Source organism: Lissotriton vulgaris, chromosome 9 (genome assembly GCF_964263255.1).
Source record: "Lissotriton vulgaris chromosome 9, aLisVul1.2, whole genome shotgun sequence".
Lineage (NCBI taxonomy): Eukaryota > Metazoa > Chordata > Amphibia > Caudata > Salamandridae > Lissotriton > Lissotriton vulgaris.
Window position 1 is genome coordinate 33,157,972 of NC_141697.1, and position 22,696 is coordinate 33,180,667.

Genomic DNA, 22,696 nt, shown 5'->3' on the forward strand with positions numbered 1-22,696 from the left:
ATTCTGTGAAGCAAATAGATGATCATCGGTAATTGACATAGCAAAGGTGCAGTGCCTGGCTTGCAAATGTCCCTTCTAGTGAGGTAATGAAATTGCATAGGTAAAAAACAACCAAAATTCCCACCCAATCCCCGAACATACATTTTTATGTGGAAGAATACAACAGACCGTATGGAAAGTGTACCTTAACCAACATGAAAGTAATACAGTGCCTGACCTAATCACGGGTTCACACTCTGCAACTCTGGGCATTAAGCTTGCTTAATCTCCACAACGGCCCCCCGCGGCGGGATGCCTGGCTTTCACCTTGGGGATGCCCTGTAGGGGCTATCTCACAGGGAAAAACCAGGACGGGTTCCCAAGGCAAGCGCTTAGAGACCCCTGGGTGATAAGCGCTATATAAATCCAATATACAATACAATACAGCTGGATTATCATCATCCGTATGTCCAACTGCCCGTTTAGCTGGTTGGCCTTCAGTGCCAGCTAGACAAAAAGAGCCACACCATAGAAAACAATTCCAACAAACACATGGCTACATGGACAGTAGAAGTAAACCTGATCTCCTTTCAAGCAGTTCCCTTAAGAACAGTGTCACGTTCATTCAGGGACCCAACCTCTCCTCAAATGCAAAAATCATTCTGCAAACAAAAAACGACACCTGCTCACGTGAAGAGCTATTACCTTTCAAAGGATGTCTGAACTCTCCTTATGACATGATAGCGCAGCAAGTCCTGGACCACTTTATTTTTGTCCCTCAGGGAGTGCACCATGCTCAAGCAGCCAATACCGCACAGATAGTCGTAGTGCTCTTGCATCGTGGACCTCAGCTTCGGCAGAGAGGGCGAGGTCTTGATCTTAAAAAGAAACGCAAGTTCAATTCATCAGAATACAAAGCCTGAGCGGCTACGCCAGCTACAATATTAGATGTGAGCCCAATATTCGATGTGCCAGTGGTACAATGCACAATGATGTAGAACTAAACAAATATATCATGACTCCAAAGTACATGCACCTGCAGAATAGAAGAATGGGTAATCTAGTATCGCTCAAGACAACACCTGAGAACACATGCTAGGAGGAATAAAATGACCCCCTCACCAAACAGCTTTTTTTAATCCTTCCTGAATGGATGCAGAATATTTATTCTCCAAGTTATTTGGACAGAGATCCAAACCACTGGCCGATTAACTCCTACGGTCTCCCTTTTGTCAGCAGAGCTTCGTTCTAGGGACGTGTAGATCGATTTAACTGGCTGACCAGAGGACACCGGCAGATGCAGGCCCTTCAGACACTAAGTAGGCATTCACATCTAAGAGGTCAGGCTTATTTACTAGCAGCCAGTGCTGGGATGTTAGTTTTTCTGAAGTAGGATGTTTCCTTAAAGTGAATACCAGTCTTGCAGCAATGATCTTCCCATTTCAAAACAACACCATTTTGGTCTTTGGCAGTTCATGAACCTTCGCATTCAGTTTAAAATGAGTGAATGTGAAGGTTCCTTTCCATGCTTGGCGGTGTGCTGGTTGTAAAAATGCAGATCAAGCTACTGAACCAAGATGGACTTCAAAATGAAGTTCAGCATCCACTACGACGAAGATTCTTTTGGGCAAATGATGTTTGGATCCCAGACAGCTTAGAAGGGTGAGTCGGTTTGTGTATTCGACAAGTTTTGGCTTAAATGGCATCACAGTTTTAGCACCAGTAATTTAGAGACGGAGATGACTTCTGAGGATTTGTATAAATCCAGTAAAGTACTCATACTTTTATGAAAAGAAGACCTGCATATGGCCTATGTATGAATGATATTTCCGGTCTGGTCTTTATGATGCAATAGAGTGGCATGATGTACACTAGAAAATAGTGGAGACCGGTTACCTGTGCAGAACCCTGTACTCAATCACTAGCTGAGAGGATGCAAAAGTGTTAAACTGTATGCACTCCATTTGCCACATCTAAACCAGCTGAATCTGAAATGATAGCCTCCACCCTAAAGAGGTCAAGTAGGAAAGGTCCTCAAGCGGTAAGACGAGTACAGTCTGTGCTACTCTGAGGTCTAAGAAATAAACTAGGGCTGGTCCGCTTTAGATGGTGATCAAGATAAAACTTCCAATGAGATGATAAAACTCTCCATGGTTTTAGAGCCACAAGGAAATCCCGCAATTGATTCTAAGGAGGCATCATTTTGAAATTGTTTGACAGTGCAGCCAAGAACAGATAAATAATGTTAGCTGTATTTGTAGCCACAAGACCAGGTAACAAGCCTTAGTTTTGCATGGTTTTTTTTTTACAGTCCTTCAATTTTCAGAAATTGACATTTCCACAAAAACAGTTTGGGGATATTGAATGTGCGCTTTTTTGTGTGTGTATATATATATACTTTTTGAAGCAATGTTGGTATGAGCTAGAGCGCTCAGCAGTGGGTGCGTGCGCAGGACCAACCACAAGTCGATTGAATTATCTCACAATAATTAACGCCGCACTCAGGAACCTATGTATAATTATTTATTCGGCAAACTCCAAAGCAAACAAGTCTGTCAGACACACACACAGACTCAGACACACACACACACAGACAGAGACTCACACACACACACACACACACACACACACACACACACACACACACACACACACAGAGACACACACAGAGACACATAGAGACACACACAGACAGAGACACACAGACACACACACACACACAGAGACACAGACACACAGACAGAGACACACACACACACACACAGACACACACACACAGACAGAGACACACACAGACAGACACAGACACACACACAGACAGACACACACACAGAGACTCAGACACACACACACAGACAGACACACACACAGACAGAGACACACACACACACACACACAGACACACACACACAGACAGAGACTCAGAGACACACACACACTCAGAGACTCAGAGACACACACACACTCAGAGACTCAGACTCAGACACACACACACACTCAGAGACTCAGACACACACACACACACTCAGAGACTCAGAGACTCAGACACACACACACACACACACACACACACAGAGACTCAGAGACTCAGACTCAGAGACACACACACACACACACACACACACACATATATAATTTGGGCAGTTCCTTTAGTCTGTAGTCTTCAATGACCCTTATTTCCAAAGAAAGGAATATGCTACTTACCAGTATGCATCTGTTCTTGGCATAGAGGGCTGCAGAGTGGTACATTATGAATAGATCGCCATCTGGTGTTGGGCTCGGATGATTGCACTTTGTTTTTCTCTTGGAGAGTCTTTTGTATCTTGGTGACTCCTCCCTTGGTTGCTAGTGCGCATGAGCATCGGCTCCATCCTTAGATTGTTTTGCCATAGTAGGGTTAGATGGAGTAGTATAGTAGAATACAGATAAGAGTGCCCATGTAAGTGTCTAAATAAGATAATGTTGGAACAGACACAGGTTTCCGGGGAGGCTGGGAGGGCATGTACCACTCTGCAGCCCTCTATGCCAAGAACAGATGCATACTGGTAAGTAGCATATTCCGTTCGAGGCATATGGGCTGCAGATGGTACATTATGAATAGACTATACAGCAGTTCTCTCCCTAGCGGTGGTCGCCCGTGTCTGTTGCAACTGTCTGAAACAATGTTTTTAATACTGCTTGTCCCACTCTAGCTTGTTGTGTTGTTTGCACATCTACAAAATAGTGTTTTGTGAAGGTGTGCGGTGTAACCCAGGTAGCCGTTTTGCATATGCCATCTAGTGGAATGTTTCCCAGAAATGCCATAGATGCTCCTAGTTTACGTGTAGAGTGAGCTCTAGGAGGAACAGTTAATGTTCTCTTTGCCTTTAAGTAGCATATTTGAATGCATTTTACAATCCATCTGGCAATGCCCGCTTTGGAGATGGGATTGCCTTTATGTGTAGGAGAAAACGCAACAAATAGCTGTTTTGTCTTTCTGAAAGTTTGTGTTCTTTCTATATAGTACAATATGGCCCTTCTAACGTCCAGTGTATGTAGGGCTCTTTCAGCTACTGTTTGTGGTTTTGGAAAGAAAACCGGTAATTCCACTGACTGATTGATGTGGAATGCTGAAATAACCTTTGGTAAGAATTTTGGGTTTGTTCTAAGAACCACTTTATTTTGGTGTAGCTGCATAAATGGTTCTTGAATCGTAAAAGCCTGCAGTTCACTTACTCTTCTAAGTGATGTGATAGCTATGAGGAAGGCCACCTTCCATGTGAGGAATTGTATTTCACACCTATGCATAGGTTCAAAGGGTGGCCCCATTAGTCTGGTAAGCACTATGTTGAGATTCCAGACTGGGGAAGGTGGTCTTCTTGGTGGAATGACTCTTTTGAGTCCTTCCATGAAAGCTTTAATTGCTGGTACCTTAAATAGTGACAGATGTTGTCTGTTTTGTAGATACGCCGCTATAGCTGCAAGATGAACTCTGATAGAGGTATATGCTAGGTTACATTGCTGTAAGTGTAATAAATAGCAAATGATTTGTTTAGTGGATGCGTCCAGAGGGTTGATGTTCTTACTGTTACAGTGTATAGCAAACCTCTTCCATTTTGCTGCATAGCATGCTCTGGTGGTAGGACGTCTTGCTTGCTTAATGATTTCCATGCATTCTGGTGGTAAATCTAAATACCCAAACTCTATGACCTCAGGAGCCAGATCGCTAGGTTCAGTTGTTTGGGATCTGGGTGCATTATTTCTCCATGGTTCTGTGTAAGATGCATGGGTAATAACCTTAGCTTTTGATGTGGTACTTGTGATAGTTGTAGCAGCGTGGTGAACCACGGCTGTCTTGCTCACGTGGGTGCCACTAGTATCATTGTCATTGAGTGTTGCTGTAGTTTCCGAACCAGTAATGGAATTAGTGGTAGAGGAGGGAACGCGTAAGCAAATTTGTTGGACCAATTTATCCACAGTGCACTGCCCTGGGACCTTTGGTGTGGGTACCTGGATGCGAATTCCTTGCATTTTGCGTTCTGATGATTGGCAAACAGATCTATCTCTGGTTGCCCCCATTTTTGGAAGAATGGCTGTAGTATTTGGTCGTGCAGCTCCCATTCGTGTACTTGTTCTGACTGTCTGCTTAGGATGTCTGCTATTTGATTTTGAACTCCTGGTAGGTGTTCCGCTAACAGGTAGATCTTTTGAGGAATGGCCCATCTCCATATGTCCTGTGCTAGTCTGGACAGTTGGAGAGAGTGTGTCCCCCCCTGTTTTTGAATATAATACATTGCAGTCATGTTGTCTGTTCTGATCAGGACTGCTTTTCCTGCTATTTGCATTTGGAAAGCTTTTAGTGCTAGAAATATTGCTAATAGTTCTAGGTAGTTGATGTGCAGTTTCTTTTGCTGCACACTCCACTTCCCCTGTACTGTGTATTTGTCCATATGCGCTCCCCATCCGGAGAGCGATGAGTCCGCTGTTATTATCACGTGTGGAATTGGCTCTAGGAACGACCGTCCCTTGGAAATGTTTTCTGTGTTCCACCACTTCAGAGAGCGATACGTCCGGTCGTTTACCAACACCAGATCTGTAATCTGACCTTGAGCCTGATTCCACTGTGTCGCTAGACACTCTTGTAGTGGGCGCATTTGTAGTCTGGCATGTGGTATTAGCAGTATGCAGGAGGACATCATGCCTAATAGTTGCATAAACACTCGTGCTGGTAGTAAGTGTTGTGGTTGAAATCTTTGTATTAACCCGACCATTGTTTGTACTCTGATTGGGTTGGGGTATGCTATTGCCTTCTCTGTGTCTACTGTAGCCCCCAGGTATTGCTGAATCTGGTTTGGTTGCAGGTGTGATTTTTTGTAGTTCACCGTGAACCCTAGGTGGTGCAGCAATTGGATTGTCTTCTGTGTGTTGTGAAGACATTCTTCCTTTGACTTGGCCTTTATTAGCCAATCGTCCAAGTATGGGAAGACATGTATTTGTTGTCTTCTTAGGTGTGCTGCCACCACAGCTAGACATTTTGTGAAAACTCTTGGTGCTGTTGTGACACCGAACGGAAGGACTTTGAACTGATAGTGTTGTCCTTCTAACACAAACCTTAGGTATTTTCTGTGGGCTTTGTGAATTGGGATATGAAAGTAAGCGCCTTTTAGATCCAGTGTAGAAAGAAAGTCCCCTTTCTTCAGTAAAGGGAGTACTTGTTGGAGTGTGACCATGTGGAAATGCTCCGAATTTATGTAAGCATTGAGAGGTCTGAGGTCTAATATTGGTCTTAGGGACCCGTCCTTTTTGGGGATCAGGAAGTATAGAGAGTATACTCCTGTTCCTTGTTGATCTTTTGGGACCTTCTCTATTGCATGCTTTTGTAGAAGTGCTAGTACTTCTTCTCATAACAATGTCAGATGATCTTGACTCATTGGACGCTGTTTGGGGGGGATGTTTGGTGGGGTAGCTGTGAGTTCTAGGCAATAACCATGTTGGATAATTTGTCTCACCCACTTGTCTGATGTGATGTTCTCCCAGACAGGTAGGAACTGTGATAGACGTCCCCCGACCGGTGTTATGTGGTCTGGGGGGAGTTCTATGAAGTCACTGTTTTGGGGTTGAGGCGTTGCGGTTGTTATTATTTCCGCGGCCTCTACCCTTATTGTTGTTACCTCTGTAACTGCCTCTTGAATTACCTCTGGGTGATGTTGGTGTGAAAGATGTGGATTGCTGATTCGTTCCTGTGTTCTTTGAGCCCCCTCTATAGGTGGATCTACGAAAGGAACCTCTGTGTGTTGGCTGTTGCAATGCTCCCATTGACTTAGCCGTTTCCGTATCTTTCTTCATTTTTTCTAATGTCTCGTCTGTGCTTGAACCAAACAATGTTTTCTGATCAAATGGTTTGTTCAATAGGGCTGTTTGTACTTCTTGTTTGAATCCTGAGATTCTAAGCCATGCATGCCTTCTTATCATGACACTGGTGTTAATAGACCTTGCTGCAGTGTCTGCTGCGTCCAATGCACACTTAATGGAAGTATTGGTTATTATTTTACCTTCCTGTATTAATTGATCTGCCTTTTTCTGGTGTTCTTTTGGGAGATGTATGAGAAGTTTTTCTAACTCATCGTAATGTGCCCTGTCGTAACGTGCGAGTAGTGCTTGTGTATTGGCTATACGCCAGCTATTCGCTGCCTGTGATGCTACTCTTTTGCCTGATGCATCTATTAACTTAGACTCTTTATCTGGTGGAGGAGCCTCTCCTGTAGATAATGAGTTTGCTCTTTTACGAGCGTTTGAGACCACCAGCGAGTCTAGAGGTACATGCCCTCTAATAAATATTGGGTCCTTTGGAGCCGCTTTGTATTTTTTATCAATTCTTGGGTTTAACACCCTGGCTCTCACTGGGTTTTCGAATATTTCCTCTGTGTGACTAAGAAGACCCTTTAACATAGGAAGAGTACCTGATGTTCTCTGTGCATTAGGTAGAGTCTCTAACAAGAAATCCTCTATTTGAGGTTCTGTGTGCATATCTAGTTTGTGATACTTTGCTGCCCTATTAATGAGCTGCACAAACCCTGTGTTATCATCAGGTGGTGAAGGCTTTGAGGGATATAGCTCTGGGTCGTTGTCCTCATCTGACCCTACATCATAATTTTCCCATGGGTCCTCCTCATCTGGGATAGTTTCGTCATCCCCCTGAGGTTCTCCCTCCCCTAGATCACTGTCTACATCTGACTGAGGTGTAGCTGGTCTTGGCGTGGAAGGTGTAGGAATATTTGGCCTATTGTGAGGAATAGGAGAAGAGGGTGTAACTCTAGGACGAGGAGAAGCAGGAGGAGTTATATTCGTCCCCATTGTTCTCTTTTTTGAAGGAAGAGGTTTATCTTCTGACTGTTCACTCTTTCTCTTCTTTGTGACCACTTTCCCAGTTTGTGGATCAATAAACAAGATCTTTTGTTTGGGATCTGTCTGTTGCTCCTGAATCGGTACCGAAGGTCCTGGTTCCGAGAGGTGCTTTTGTTTTCGATCGTCAGATCTTGTTGTTTTCGACACCGAATGCCTGCTCGATTCCGACTTTCTTGGTATCGAGTGTCTCTTGGGCGATAAGTCATATTTATGTTTCGACATGGAATGTTTCGATACCGAGCTCTCTTTTGCATGTAGCCTCGGTGCCGAAGTCGATGTCGCCCTTTTCTCGGATCCGACATGGTGGGAGTCCGAGTGTTTCGGTTTCGGTTTCGTTGCCGGGCCCGAGGGCGGGGCGTCGGAAACTTTTTTCAGCGGTTTGACCGGGCCCGAGGGCGGGGTCGTTACCGCACGGGGTCGGTTTTTCGGTAAGGGGACGTCGTCACTCACGGTTTGTTGAGCGATGAGTTCTTCGGTCTCCGACTGGTCCCCTTCCGACCCAGACTGTTCTTCTTCTTCCTCGATTTGCTCGTCTCCGAACAACTCTGGGATCTCTTCCGCCTGCATTCTGGAAACCTTGTGTCTTCGAGCTCGACGATTTCTAATCGTTAGCTTGGAGGAGAATGCTGCACAGGCTTCGCAGTCCCTGGATTCGTGTTCAGGCGATAGACAGAGGTTGCACACCTCGTGTAGGTCCTTGTGTGGGAACTTAGCACCACACGTTGGACATTTTTTGAATGGAGTCCTTTCCATGGACTCCGGGCTTGACTGCATCGAGAAAGGCCTCCTGTTCTTCGACGTAGATCCAAGTTTTTCTCTTCGATTTTTAATTTGCAACGCGTCGGAATGGAAATGACCGCGTTCGATAACAATACCGTCGAATTGGAAAGGGAATAGGCGCCGATAAATCACTTTCTTCTGAAGTTGATCTGGAGCGTCTCGATCCTCATCCGAACCCGATGGCGGAAAAAAACAATCTAAGGATGGAGCCGATGCCCATGCGCACTACCAACCAAGGGAGGAGTCACCAAGATACAAAAGACTCTCCAAGAGAAAAACAAAGTGCAATCATCCGAGCCCAACACCAGATGGCGATCTATTCATAATGTACCATCTGCAGCCCATATGCCTCGAACAATGTGTTACAACACAGCTGCTGATTACAAGGATTGACTGATGTAAAGTAGGCGTCTGGGTTAATAAATTGTACAAGGAGTTGGGCAAGCTCGCTCGGTCTCTCCTTCGATTTTCATACTCATAGGTGTGTACTCTAGAAAATTGCTGTCTGCTAGTGCAGCGGAGTCTTACTTACATCAGTGTCGCCCAACATAAGTTTACCTTTCCTCCACTTAGCTTGAAACCTGCAGTAGCAGCACTTTGTATAAACAGATGTGTCAGACTAAACAAATAAGGTCTAGAAAGCTACAGATTCAGTATTTCTGTGATGCGCAGTGCTCAAAAGGGTTTTGCTGAAGGTCGGGTCGGGAGGTTTTCGGCAGGGGCAGCGGATACGAGGACTGACCGATCCACACTGGTCTATGACCACTGTCCAACCTTTCAAAACAAATAAGTCTGTGGTTAATATGAAAAAAGATAAAATGTGTTCCTTTAAGGACCAGAATGTTTCTATGTCAAGTATGTCACCTATGTACAACATGCTTTTTATTTCCTTTTTGAGGGCGTTTATAGTTTTCTTTGTAATCCAATGTATAGTATAATTTGTAATTTAAGGTACCCTAAACATTAAAAGAGATGGGTTGCCTTGTAAAGTCAAATTTTCAGGAAATGAATGGTACCTATTGCAATGTGTTCTACAATTCGCTTGACTTACAAAATCCACCTAGCCTACCTCGGATAATGGCTTTGGAGATGTCTTCCAGAGATATTGAGGCAGTCTGATTTATAAAGCATCAGTACAAGCTAATCCAATTCCCATGTCTGCAGACTAGTAAACCCAGTCTAGTACTAGATCTTGTACTCACCTTCATGACCAGATGCAGCATATCCTCATCAGCCACATCTTCAATGGAGGGCTCCACATTGCCGGGCCCATGGACCAGGCAGTGAAAGAGCGTCTTTGAGAAGAAGGCAGGAGCAGGGCCTCCATGAACGAGAGAGACTGCTATCATCTTTCCAGCTTCATAGTACAGATTCCCTTGAAGGGCTGGGAACAAGAACAAGGGAAACAAAGAGGTGATAACCCGCTGAAGCATAACCTAAACATAATGAAGTGATCGCAGCCATCAGAGCTACAGAGCCAAAATGTATACTATTCTACACAACATTCACAGGAGGGGAGACTGCATCAATAAATGACAAGCACACATTTTCAGAAACCCTTTTATGTAACATTACAGAGGAAACACTTCCTACAATTGACAGTTCAGATCAATGGCAATGTATGCACCAGTACAGCGCAAACGGACTGACAGATGTTCGTGGCCTGTGCCCGGCAGATAAGCACGCATGGATCCGCTAAATATTAATGTGTACTGCCCGGACAAAGTACATAATTAATAAAAAAAACATTGATTGAAAAGGCTTTGGCGCTTATGTAAATTATTAAAAACCTTACATACGTCCAGGGGAAAAACAGCTATGATTAATCAAAACCTAAACACTAAAATTCTACCGCTATTAACTACACATACCCTGTACACGGACATGCGATAGAAAGGTTCGCATGCACAAGGCCACCTGTCCTGCTCATTTAGGGAGGCAGGACCCCTAAATTCAGAGAGAAATAAGAAGAAGGTTGTGGGAGTGGTGAAGGTCGAATGAAGAAAACAGCAAGTTTGTGAAGAATCTTCTCTCACACATTGGAAACAAAGGGGGTGGGGGAATGAACAGAGGAACAATAGATCCTGATTATTGTGCTCAAGTGACACAGTTTGGGTGACCTGGTTTCGTATGGATCTATACATTTTCTTCCCACAGACTCGAGATTGTGAAAAGCCTCCCAGGCTGCTGACTGATCCAGAAGAACCCAGCAACACCATCTAGCAATTTACAATTGCACCTTAGGCAAGCTCACAACGGCGCTTCATAGTCAGTCCTTGCAGGGTTATGTTATTTGAATTTGTAAAATGCACGAATCGGCCCTGGAAGGAAAATCTTGCGCAGCCATGAGACAAGGACTTCAGCAGCAGCTAAATAAGAACAAAGTTATCTTAAGTGCTTTCCTGTAGAGAACGTATTCTGAACAAGTTCAAACTTAACGCAGCAGTTTGTGCCACTAAAAAGGTGCTAGGTAAGAAGATCTGGCACCTGAACGGTAAACGGTGAGCCTGGGAGCAATGCCAAGTTCTGCAGGTCACCCGTCAGAAGCATACACTTGTTGGGCATTGCCAAACAGCATAATCACTTTTCCAGCAATCAGTTGGAGAAAGTGGTGTGATCCCTGCTGAGAAGCTTTTACGCTTTGGACATGTCTTTATCAAAGGAGAGTTAAATCTGCGTGTCATCCGCGTACAGTATTTTGAAGCCAAAGTCTTACAAGCTTGGTGAGGGGTGCAACATATATGTTGAAAAGCAAGGGGCTAAGACAAGAGCCCTGCATCACCCCTTCGTCCAGTATCATAATCTAAGATTTAAAAGAGCCCAAAGTTATAGTCGGGTTCTGATGGACAGAAAATAGCCAAGCCAATTTAGCACTGTTCCATGAATTCCAATCTCCTGTAACCTACAGACTAACCCGGGATGAGACAGTATTGAAAGCCGATGGCAAGTCTAGCAACCCTAGCATAGATTTATATTAGCGCCTTAAGAGCCTTTGATGTGGTCAATGACCGCTACCAAAGAGGTCTCAGTACCGAAGGTCTAAAACCCGATTGGGATGGATCCAAGGTATTATTAATCTCTAGGTACTTCGAAAGTTGCTTGTTAATTAATCCTTCTAGAAGCTTACGGAGTAAAGGAAGCAACAAGATTGGACAGTAGTTATAGAGGTTAAAAGGTGCTAGGAAAGCTTTTTTTCCTGGATCAGCATCACCTAGGCCGCCTTGCCGGTAACTGGAATTTCCCCAGAATTGACTGATAAAAAGAATATATGACAGGAGCCAACTGGTTGGAGAGAGCAGCAGATATCTTAGGAGGACAAACATCTGAAGGAGATCCTAATTTGGCTGAAGCAAGAGGCAACTGAATTTCCTCAGAAGAAAACTCCTTAAACTTTCCGAAGCTTGAAAGACTGCTGGAGGGAGGCGATGACGGCTTGGGAAGTTCTGACAAATATTGCAAACTTTTCTTCCAAATAATTAGCCATCAAATCACAAAGTCTCCGACGCCTGAATGTCTTGAGAGCACACTCTAGGGTTTACAAAATGATTAGGAGTTTAAATAAAACTTAAGACAAATATTTAGCCTGGGAAATTTGATTAAAAATCCTGATCTATACACCTCCCTATCAAAAGCACTATATGGCTGTGTTGGCCATTCTTAGGTGTAATTCTAAATCTGTATTCAGAAGCAATGGGTACTTTCCCCACAAATACACAAACACAATTAACTAAAAGAGCTGGAGAGCACTCCATTGATGGATGGCATACAAAATGTATGTCCCAATCAAAAACGTACTTATATTTTTAATGTGAGTATCGATAAACAGATTACACGTTTTGTTTTTTGGCTAGGACCACTTCAGGACTGATAAGATGCTACTTATTATGGCGGAACATCGGCTGACACATGCTGGTTATTAGAGAAAAGAACGGTTATTTGTGGCTCAACTACTTGGAATCCGAAGGCCCCGTGGACTTAGCCAGAATACTGAAATAAGGAAAGAAAAAAAAAAAACCAAAGGACTTAAATGTCCACAAGGAGGGTCCTAAAACCAAGCTCCTGAGTAAACTTAAAAAATGTGAGGACCTAGAATGTGTGTGAACTGAATCAGACACTGAACCTTACAATACCATCACACAGTGCCATGTGACGGCCTGACTACATCAAATTTGGTTCTGAATGACCGCACACCCAGATGTGAAGAAAGGAGTTGATAATGGCAGCACTGGGAACTGCCAGAGTTTCAAAAGACTTCCCTCAAGAGCAAGACATGCACTGGTCCAGAACTGCACTACGATGAGGAAAATCTATCTTGCCGCTAAGCTATCAAAGGCCTAAAGTGAAGACTGGCCTGGAGCACTAGGAAAACAGTTCTTTCCTTGATTTTTTTTTTAAACAAAGCACTTGGTCAACGTTTGGTTGACAGTGCAGAATCAATGGGACCGAAAAACTAGACCATCCAGAATCATTCAAATAAACTGCATTGCAAAATTATCTTTTCTGATAGAAAAGACCAAATAGGGCAAAATATTGACTATTTCTTCCACAAGGCCCCCCGCAGTCACACCACCCAGATGAGCACCATAGACTAGCAAGCATGCATCCGTGATCACAGTAGCCTGAACGGGTGCTGGACTGAAAAGGTAACCTCTCATAAGGTTGAGAAATCTCTATTTGAGACTCGAAACATCCTTGGTGTTGCAGATATTGCCTCTTCAGGCACCTCTGGAAGGTATCCATTTGGTGGGAGGCATTGATAGGAGGAACATGGCTATATGCCCAGCCGGCGAAAGACCTGCAGGAATAGGATATAAGCTTGAGATGCATCAAAAGCATCCTCGGAGGACGAAAACATTCTTTCATTAAGAGTTGTGCCGAATACTACCACAAAGGCCAGCCTGAAACTCAAATCAGCTCCATCATTTCACCAAGCTACCACGCCTGATGTGGATGCCCATTATATCCAGTGCTTCCAACACAACTTCTCAATTTCTCGAGCCTTAACAGTGGCCAACATTCCAATTAGCCCTTTGGGGCCACTTGGACATTAGATGGAGCCACCAAAATGCACCAAGAGTGTGGCAACTACCATGTGCAATGGCAGTGGAAAATGGCTAGCTGGTAATACCAAGGTCATAATCAATGACAGGTAAACGCATAGCTTGCTGTCATAGTGAAACCATCTTCCCTCAGAGATCCATTAACTTGCCTCTTTCTAACATCTCACACTCTTCAGTGTTACTAGCAATGTTACTGTACAGCACAACAGTTTACAAAGGGAATACAGTAACACTGGAGAAGGTCATGCACAGATACAGACAATTTGACAAGCAACTGGGTAGTAAACGAGCAAAGCTTAATTCAGGAATGGAGTCTGTCCCCTTAACTAGCAGCTCCCTGAACGGTTCAACTGTTAAGCTCATTTACACTCCTTAAGCATCACAAAGCCATGCATTTCTAACATCTTGTCCACATCACCTTCACGTCAAGGACATGAACTGCATTGGTGGTTAACAATATCCAACATTTGATACAAATGAGCAAAGTGAAAGCACTCTTAACAGGAATAAAAATTAATTCACCCTTGCAATTTTCACTCTTTAAGAGCAACTACATCAAAACCAAGTATGAAACCAGGTAAACCTAATCACTAGACAGTAACATTTCAGAATACTTTGTAGCAACTTCTACTTTGGTTTTTCGCTATCTACACTTCTCCCTCTTCACCATGAGCCGATAACTTTCCAACACAACTTGCACGCCATCATCTTCCGCTCCCTCACTAGGATATCCTCCTGGAAGTAACTTACACTTACCGTTTCCACAAGGATTTTATGCACCACCACAATTACCAATGGCAGTCAAAACGGCACACATCTCAGCATGTCATAACTAAAGTGGTAGGATTAGATGTAGAGCTCAATTTTGTGACGTTCAGAAATTAAATCACATGAAGAAAAAAAAAAAACACTGCCTTCCTCAGCATACTCAACCGCTCACTGAAATTATATAGAGGGTGTACATCTACCCACATATGTTCAAGATTAACAAGTTACTTATCTTCGCTAATGCCCTTTTGGTAGAGACTAGATTCCTCAACTTTTGAATATTCCCTAGGCATCAGACTGGATATGGATAATTCGCAGGAGATTCTCTTCTGCACAGCCTTGCCTTTTTGCACTCCAGAGAAGCCCACAAAGAGCTGATGATCCAACCAGTGGTCTTTGGTATGATATATGTAGAAGCTCGGGGCTCTCTAAGGGTCCAAGCAATGCCGTCTCTCCTCAGAGGGGTGAGGTGGAGCATAGAACGTCAGCAGGATGATGAACTTGACAGACGTGGAACAGCATCACAACTCTCGGTAGGTAGGATGCCTGTGTCTGCCTAACTAGTTTGTCTGGGGAAAAAGCGGATCGACGCAAAGGGAATGAAACTCACTCCTACGCCATGCAGAGGTGATGCCAATGTGGAAAACAGTCTTGATGGTAAAGCCATAACGGACAGCTGTGTAGCTGCTTGATCAGAGTGCACATCAAATAAGTCAAGACTAGTTTATACGGAAGTGATCTTCTTTGGTAAAGGCAGTCACCCTCCAGCTGAGCTCTGGTGGCCGACTGAGATGGGTACTTCACCTTCCCCCTCCCAGGGGGCAAAAAATCTGGGGGTCAAGTGAGATGAAAATCTCTCCTTTGTGCCCCAGATCCATCAGGTCACAGGCTGCTGCCTGAGCAAAATGAGGAATCTCCGTCCAGTCCTGAAACTTTTGCCTGAGTCTTGCCGGAAAACCGTAATCCATGCCACCATCACTTCGAGATTGGATTATGCTAATGGCCTGTATAGCGGCCTCCTGAAATACTTGGTTCAAAGGCTGCAAACGGTGCAAAACGCGGCAGCCAGGTTGCTTAAGCATATTCCTTTTAAAGAGCACATCTCCCCCCATCTTCGGGCCTTACACTGGCTCCCGATTGCCAGTAGAATAAAATGTAAAACTCTTACTCTGGCCTATAGGTCCGTCTACGGCACCTGTCCTAATTATTTGAGAGCCCGTCTGCCTAGATATACACAGTCCCGCTCCCTTCGCTCAAATGATCAGGTGCTACTGAGTGTGCCACGAGTCAAAAGGGCCAGACTGGGCGGCCGGACCTTTTCAGCCAACGTGACCCGTTTCTGGAATTCCCTACCTCCTGAGTTGCGAAAGGCCCAATCAGAAACAAGTTTTAGGAGACCGCTTAAGTCGTGGCTGTTCTCGGTGCATCTCTAGGCTGCAAACTCCCAGCTAGCTTTCTTGTTAAGCCCTCACAGCGCCGGGACGCCTCCTAGTTAAGGCAGCTGTTCGCGCTTTATAAATACTAGTATTATTATTATTATTATTATTAGTTTATGGTCCCGTTAGGCATGATAAAAAGGAGAAGGAGGAAGCGTGTTGCAACCCTTTTAAAAATCGCATCACAACTTGTGACCTAAACAAAGAGGGCTGAGCTGGCAAGTTTAAAAAGGCCGAAAGATAACCCTTAATTTCTAGAACAAAGCCTTAATGGGTAAGAGACAGAACAAACTATGCCAGACAATTTGGCTTGGAGGGGGTCAATCTGGCGAGTGCCATACCAAAACACAAATCTTTTCCAATGACAGGCGTATAGTTTTTGTAGAGGGACGTCTGGCTGGCCAGATGACATGTACCACCTCCAGAGAAAGGCTAAAGGTGTTAAACTGTCACCGCTCAATCTCCATGCATAAAGGTGGAGATTCAGAAGTTCAGAGTGCAGAACCCTGCCCTGTTGCTGCTGCAGCAGGCCCCCCGAAAGGTGAGCCTAATCGGAGGACATTTGTTCTGGATAACAAACTCTTCAATCCGAAGCTACTAGGATAACTTTAGCCTGGTTTGTACTGTCTACTTGAGAACTCTGGGTAGGAGTGGTACAGGGTGAAAGACATACAAGGAGTCCCAAATTCCTTTGGAGGCGGAACGTGTTTCTGAGCGAAACACACCTTGGAAAACCCAATGCGCAGAAGCACTGATATTATGCAAACTCAGCGGTGGCAAATAAGTTGTGCCAAGGCTCTCCCCACATGTGGAAGAGATCTTGCGCAACCTCAGAGTGTAGCTGCCATTCTCAATTCACTAGGCAATGATGCGGAGTTCGTGGTCCCTGGCATTCAATGATCCTGCCAGGTGGTTCACCTCAGAAAAATTCCTTGGTGGTCCAGCCATTTCCAGAAGTGCAAGGCCTCCTAGCACAGGAACGCAGACCCAACCCTAATTTTTGAAATACCACATAGCGGTGGTGATTACGCGAGCACCTGCACCAGCTTCCCCTTGATGGGCAGAACAAATGCTTTCAACACCAACCTGATGGCTCTTAATCAGCACCAGAAGATTGATGTGAAGCGGTGCCTCCACTGGAGACCAAAGGCCTCTGATTTACACCTCTCCCCGTCAGCCACCCAAACCCAGAAGCGCTGCATCGGACACTAATGTCAGCTCCTGGCTGGGATAGGAGAGGAGTCTGTCACTGATCTAATTGCGGTCCAGTTACCACCAATACCGATCTTTTGTAGTTTCCCCCCTGAGGAAAGGCACAAAGCTGAATTGTGTCCAGAATGGCTCAGATGAAGAGTAGCATCAGGGCAGAAACATGGAATGCTGGTGGTCCAACGCTACAATCGTCCCCAGGGTTGAGGACAGATGAGACCTGGGCCAGGGTGAGTATTTTGAAGGACTCCTTCAGAAGTGGAGGGTGCGGATCTAGTATATGGCAAAGACCTCCCCGCTTATCTAAAGATTTGAAGCACAACTAAGACAGGCATTTTTGAGCAGCTCAGTTGACTGAGAATGAGAGTGGGACTAGGGTCAAAACTTTGACTTGGAGCGAGACTTCGAGCGGTCCCTGTGCTGGGTTTTCTTAAACGTTGTGATAATAACTTTCGCCTCACGTTCCCGGATGATGTTCGGGTTCATTGAGGCACAGTCTCCGCAGGTCTTGGAGTCATGGTCCAACCACAGACAAACCAAGTTCAGATACATGACTGACATCTGTTTGTAACAGTCGGTACAGGGCTTGAAACCTGACATTATAGGTTCAATTATTCAGTGTGCATTCTCTTGCACACTGAATAATTGTTTGGGTGAAGATCAAGGTAAAGCTTTTGAGAGACCAGAGTAAGCAAAGGATCTGCATCTCGTGGTGCACAAAGAAAAAAAAAACGTCAGCGCACAGGCAGGTCGCCTATCTATACAATATGACAACCGATTGGCTAGCCACTCTGGACATATCATCCTTATATACCAACATCCCTCAATATGAAAGCATCAAAGTCATAGAACAACTGTTGGATACCAGACCCAGGCCATTCTGTGTCCCCACTTCATTTATAATCTCACTACTGCGTGTGGCTTTACAGACCAATTATTTTGTATCCGGAATGACAGTATTACCAGCAATGCTCTAGTACCAGCTGGGGGCAGTTTCCGCTCCAAATCTGGTGAATATATAAATAAACCATGTATAGCACACGTATGCCCTCAGTAGCCTTAACCCGCGGTGGTCTCACATCAAATGTTGGCACAGGTACATAGACAATATTTTTCTTGTCTGGAGTAGTAGTGAGGATAATTTCCATGAATTCGTGACCTACCTCAATCAGATTCAAACACACTTGACCTTCACTGCTACTTCACATAAATAGTCAACAGCATTTTTAGATCTCAACATCCAACACACAGGTGGCAAACTATACACATCACTTCATAGGAAGCCCACCGAGATGAATATTTTACTTTCCTACAAAAGCCACCACCCTCGAGCACTGAGGGATGGCTTGCCTTTTGGTCAGTTCTTGAGAGTGCGCAGAAACTGCTCGCAAAGAAGATTACATGAAAGAAACTGAAGTACTCAAATCCAAATTAATATCCAGAGGCTATCCCAACAAAATTGTCAAAAGATCTCTCAAACGGGCATGGTATTGTCCAAGAGAGGAATTGCTCATCACCAAACCCAAGAAACAGGTGAACAAAATTGTACGTGTCACCACATTTGGTGTACACACCAACATTCGCAGCCTCATTACCACACACTGGCATATAATCAAGAGCATAGATCCATCAATGGATGTCCTGTTATTTGCGTGCAAAAGGGCAAAAAACCTTAAAGACCAACTCATCAGATCCTCCACAGAGACCACATACAAGAAAGGAGGCACACTAGAATCTGCTTGGGGTCTGCCACCATTGTTGGGCCATCACAAGTGTGGTAATTGTGTCGCTTGTCCCTATACGGAAAACACCACCACATTCAAACAAGGTAACTGTGACCACATCTTAGATTTCTTCTTCAATTGTAACACGCGTAACGTTGAGTACTGTATCTGGTGTCCCTGTGGCCTACCATATATCAGACAGCCACAACAACCAGTCAAAGCGAGGATAGGACAACACCGCAGCTGTATAAGATGCTTGGTAACAACTGCCCCGCTGGTCTCATCGGCTGTGTGATTTTTTTTCAATGAAGTGAGAGATCAAATGGCAGATGACTGACATTGGGAAAATCCCAGAGAGAGGAGGTGACATCACACAAATACTTAAACGTTGCGAATGTCATTGGATTGATAGAATTTACTCAATTAACAACGGTCTGAATTCCGCTGAAGAATGGCGTGATTTTGTTGCCACCCTCAGATAATGCACCTCTTCCTGATAGGCCCCCCTTGCCACTGACACCTGCACATACAATTGTACGCTCCAATGTGTTGCTTGCTTATGGTACCCCTCTGTGCCCTTACAGATATACTGCTCATGACAATTGATTACAAACATTGGGCGGATGTGATTTTAGCAGCAACTCACAGCCTAAGTATCACACACCCGTGAAGAGACAGGGACACTCTGATAGGTCCATCATGATGTTGACTGTCCCTCCACAACTGCTAAAGATTCACATTTGTGATCTTTCCATCGCTGCTGAGTAGCACTCCCTGCACCGTCACACATCTCGTACAATGTGTCTTCCGGTAATTGCCATCTGCACTATGTCTTTCGATTGTTATTTTCATTTCAAATTGCTCTATGTAGTGTATTCCAACCAGTACTCCTTGTTCGTGTATATCCATTGCACCCTTACTGTTTTATTCCTTTGGTCTCTAACTCCGAACTGGAAAATGAACCAACTGTGGAGTACTTTGTATGTATTGAAATGTTCTGCCACCAGGTGGTCCGTTAATGCGGGCTGCTCCACCATGCAAGTTCGAATTGAAAATGGCACAAACTATAAGTTCTCATGTACACCGTGCGTTTCACTGTCATTCTTGAAATAGTATGGCTGTTCATTCCGCTGCAATTAACTCACATTTCCACGTGGTCACCCTGTTTTCTCCCACTACATCAGTGCCATCGGCCCTCCACCCCGCTGCAAGATAGAGTTTGTAGCGCTCTCCCATGTTCCCTGCGCACGCTATACAGGCTATACGGTACCTTCCTCGTGGATGCCGTACGAGTGCTCTAATTCCTTACACAAGCAGTCGGATCCCGTCAAACTGTCTCACGCTATTGAGCGAGTGCCGAAGGTAAGCCCCCACCGCTTGCGGAACCACCCACACCCGTCCCATTCTCTACCCATGTTCTGACATTCATTCCCCTCTTTCCAGGCATTTTCCTTGGCACCTTCTGCCCCATCGTGGGCTGCGCACATCGATAAGCTATTGGACGAGCCCACGACTATCCAGTCGATTCATTACCAGAGCATTCCACCGCCCCACGAGGGCTCCTCAACAAGACCAGCAATCTAGAGAATCTTCAATCCCTTAACCAGTTGCTCACTCCCCACCGCCAGTGGTAAGTAGAGCATCCCAGCATCAGCTCATACAGATCCACATGTTTCCCCACCTCATTACCATGCCTTCTTTTCTCCCCCGGCTCCGCATCGCTGTACAGAACCCGGCTGGGTTCACTGTGAGTAAAAAACACCCTTTTACTCTTTTCACACACATGGTTGGCACACCTCACCACACCTGAATGAGCATTGTGGACTCGGGTACTCGCTTCTTTCTAGCCGTCCATTTAGTTATCCTTTATCAATACTTGGTCCAGTCCTTACACCCAATCTTGTTCTTATCCCTCAGATGTCTCCCACAACCTTGGTCCTGACGAGACCCCTTATCCTTCGTCGGGTCGAAACGCCGTCGACGATTTATGGGAGCGAAGTACTCAGACAGCGCTTATGATTGTATAATAGCGCTGTACTATTCTCTTGTTTATATCATAGAATGGTCGCTTACTTGAGAATATAATTGTTTAGAAATCTTGTAAATACTTCCACCTACTGTCACTTAACTGTTCTTTGGTTCTTCAGATACACTTGGGACACTCCGCACTGTTAAAAATGTATTTTGTACATTTTATATGTTATTACTTTTTTGAAAAAAACACATCTATTTGTCATACAAGCCTTATTGTCAAGAGCCTTCTCTCGAACATCCCCTACAACCCTGAAGCTGAGACTGCCATTATGCTTTGTATTTACTATAGAAAGTAAATTTATTCCACTGGAACCATTGTTTTCTATATAAAGCCTATCTAGGCCCTGCACGTCATTTCCAGAGCAGAACAGCGTCAGTGATGAGTCTCGCAGAGTTACTTTTGAAAGGTTTCTGGATACAGTTTGATACCTGGAGAATATTCATAAGGTTTCAGCATAATTTCGCAAGGAAGTCACCAGGATTTTCTCAACCTGACTGTAAAATACCTAGATAGACGATAGTCCATTTTCTCCAAACCCGAACCACGATAACCTCAAGCTTCTCTTTAGCCGTAAAAAACAGCTACATCCTTAGGAATTTGTTTTTAACCTGACCGAAGAGAGACAGACTTAGGTTCAATTTAAAATATTCCCTGGGGTAGATAGGTCTTTGAATTAAGGTAGAGAAATGCTCCGGAATCAGTTTACATCGGGTATCTCCAACCAGCCGATCGCAAGCTACCAGGAGCTTACAGAACTTCAGAGTAGCTCACAGCATTGAGTTCATTTTTAACCAAACAAAGGGTCATATTTTCCCTTGAACGTTGAGAGCTGTATTTATTTTACATTATCAGGCTGCAGATAGAAGGGCCTGATCATGTGCAGTGCGAAAGTTCGATTTTATGACACAGGCTGGGACACAGAGGTGAAGCACTGAGGTTTTGAATTGTTAAACCGAAAATCCTTGTCAACTCGACATTGAAGCAGGAGCAGAGAAGGAGTTCCTGAATGCTTTTAAATGGGAGAAAATTAAAAGTTACCTTAATTATCAAGTTCACTATTTTAATTTTCTCCCATTTTCAAGCGCTGCATTTAACAGCAGGCCTCTTGCTCCCAGTAGCCAGCAGACACTGGCATTTTTAAATGAAAAATACAGTATTTTTATGGAATAAATTAAAAAAAATTTAAATATTTTTATTAGAAATTTTTTGGGCACACAGCACAGAATACACAAAATATAAATACATATATTAAACAAATGCTAGAAACAAAAAATTCTATATAGCATTAGACATCTCTTACTTCCATATAACCTACAAAACATAACAAAAATTGTTAAATCAGTTATGGCTTTCATTTAGCCTTTCTTTCCATCAATGAACTGATTCCCATATTTGCCTTCCCAGCCTCCTTGCCCTTTTACCTTTCCTAGCATAAATTCCCTTTTCAAGATTGAACGTCCCCAATAACAAAGCAATCCATTGTTGTGTTACTGGAGGTAGTATATACAGCCAGGCTCTGGCAATCAGCAATCTATACACCGCCATTGCAACAAATAAAAATTCACAATATTCACCATCAAATCCCCTAACACCTAACATAATTACAGTTGGTGTTAAAATCACATTCAATCCAAGTGTACGATCCATAAATTCTTCGATATCTTTCAACAGTGTTCTTAATTGAGGACATAACGCAAAAATGTGAATACTATCCGCTGCCGGAGTACTGCAGCGAGGACAAGTAGTCCCTGTAATACCACCCCACTGTGCAATACGATCCGGTGTATGGTAGAGTTGGTATAAAGTTTTGTAGTGTTGGGA

The 22,696-nt window shown here is 44.1% G+C and overlaps 1 protein-coding gene across 3 annotated transcripts in view; it reads right to left on the bottom strand.

The window, feature by feature from the left end:
* Positions 1-22,696, bottom strand: part of G2E3 (G2/M-phase specific E3 ubiquitin protein ligase) — a 446,104-nt gene that overhangs the window by 55,011 nt on the left and 368,397 nt on the right. For all 3 annotated transcript variants that reach the window (XM_086936985.1, XM_086936986.1, XM_086936987.1), the window contains exons 13-14: positions 9,846-10,027; positions 685-857 (exon numbers count right to left, since the gene is read on the bottom strand). In XM_086936985.1, coding sequence (XP_086793111.1) covers positions 685-857; positions 9,846-10,027 — 355 coding nt within the window. The remainder of the gene's footprint in view (positions 1-684; positions 858-9,845; positions 10,028-22,696) is intronic.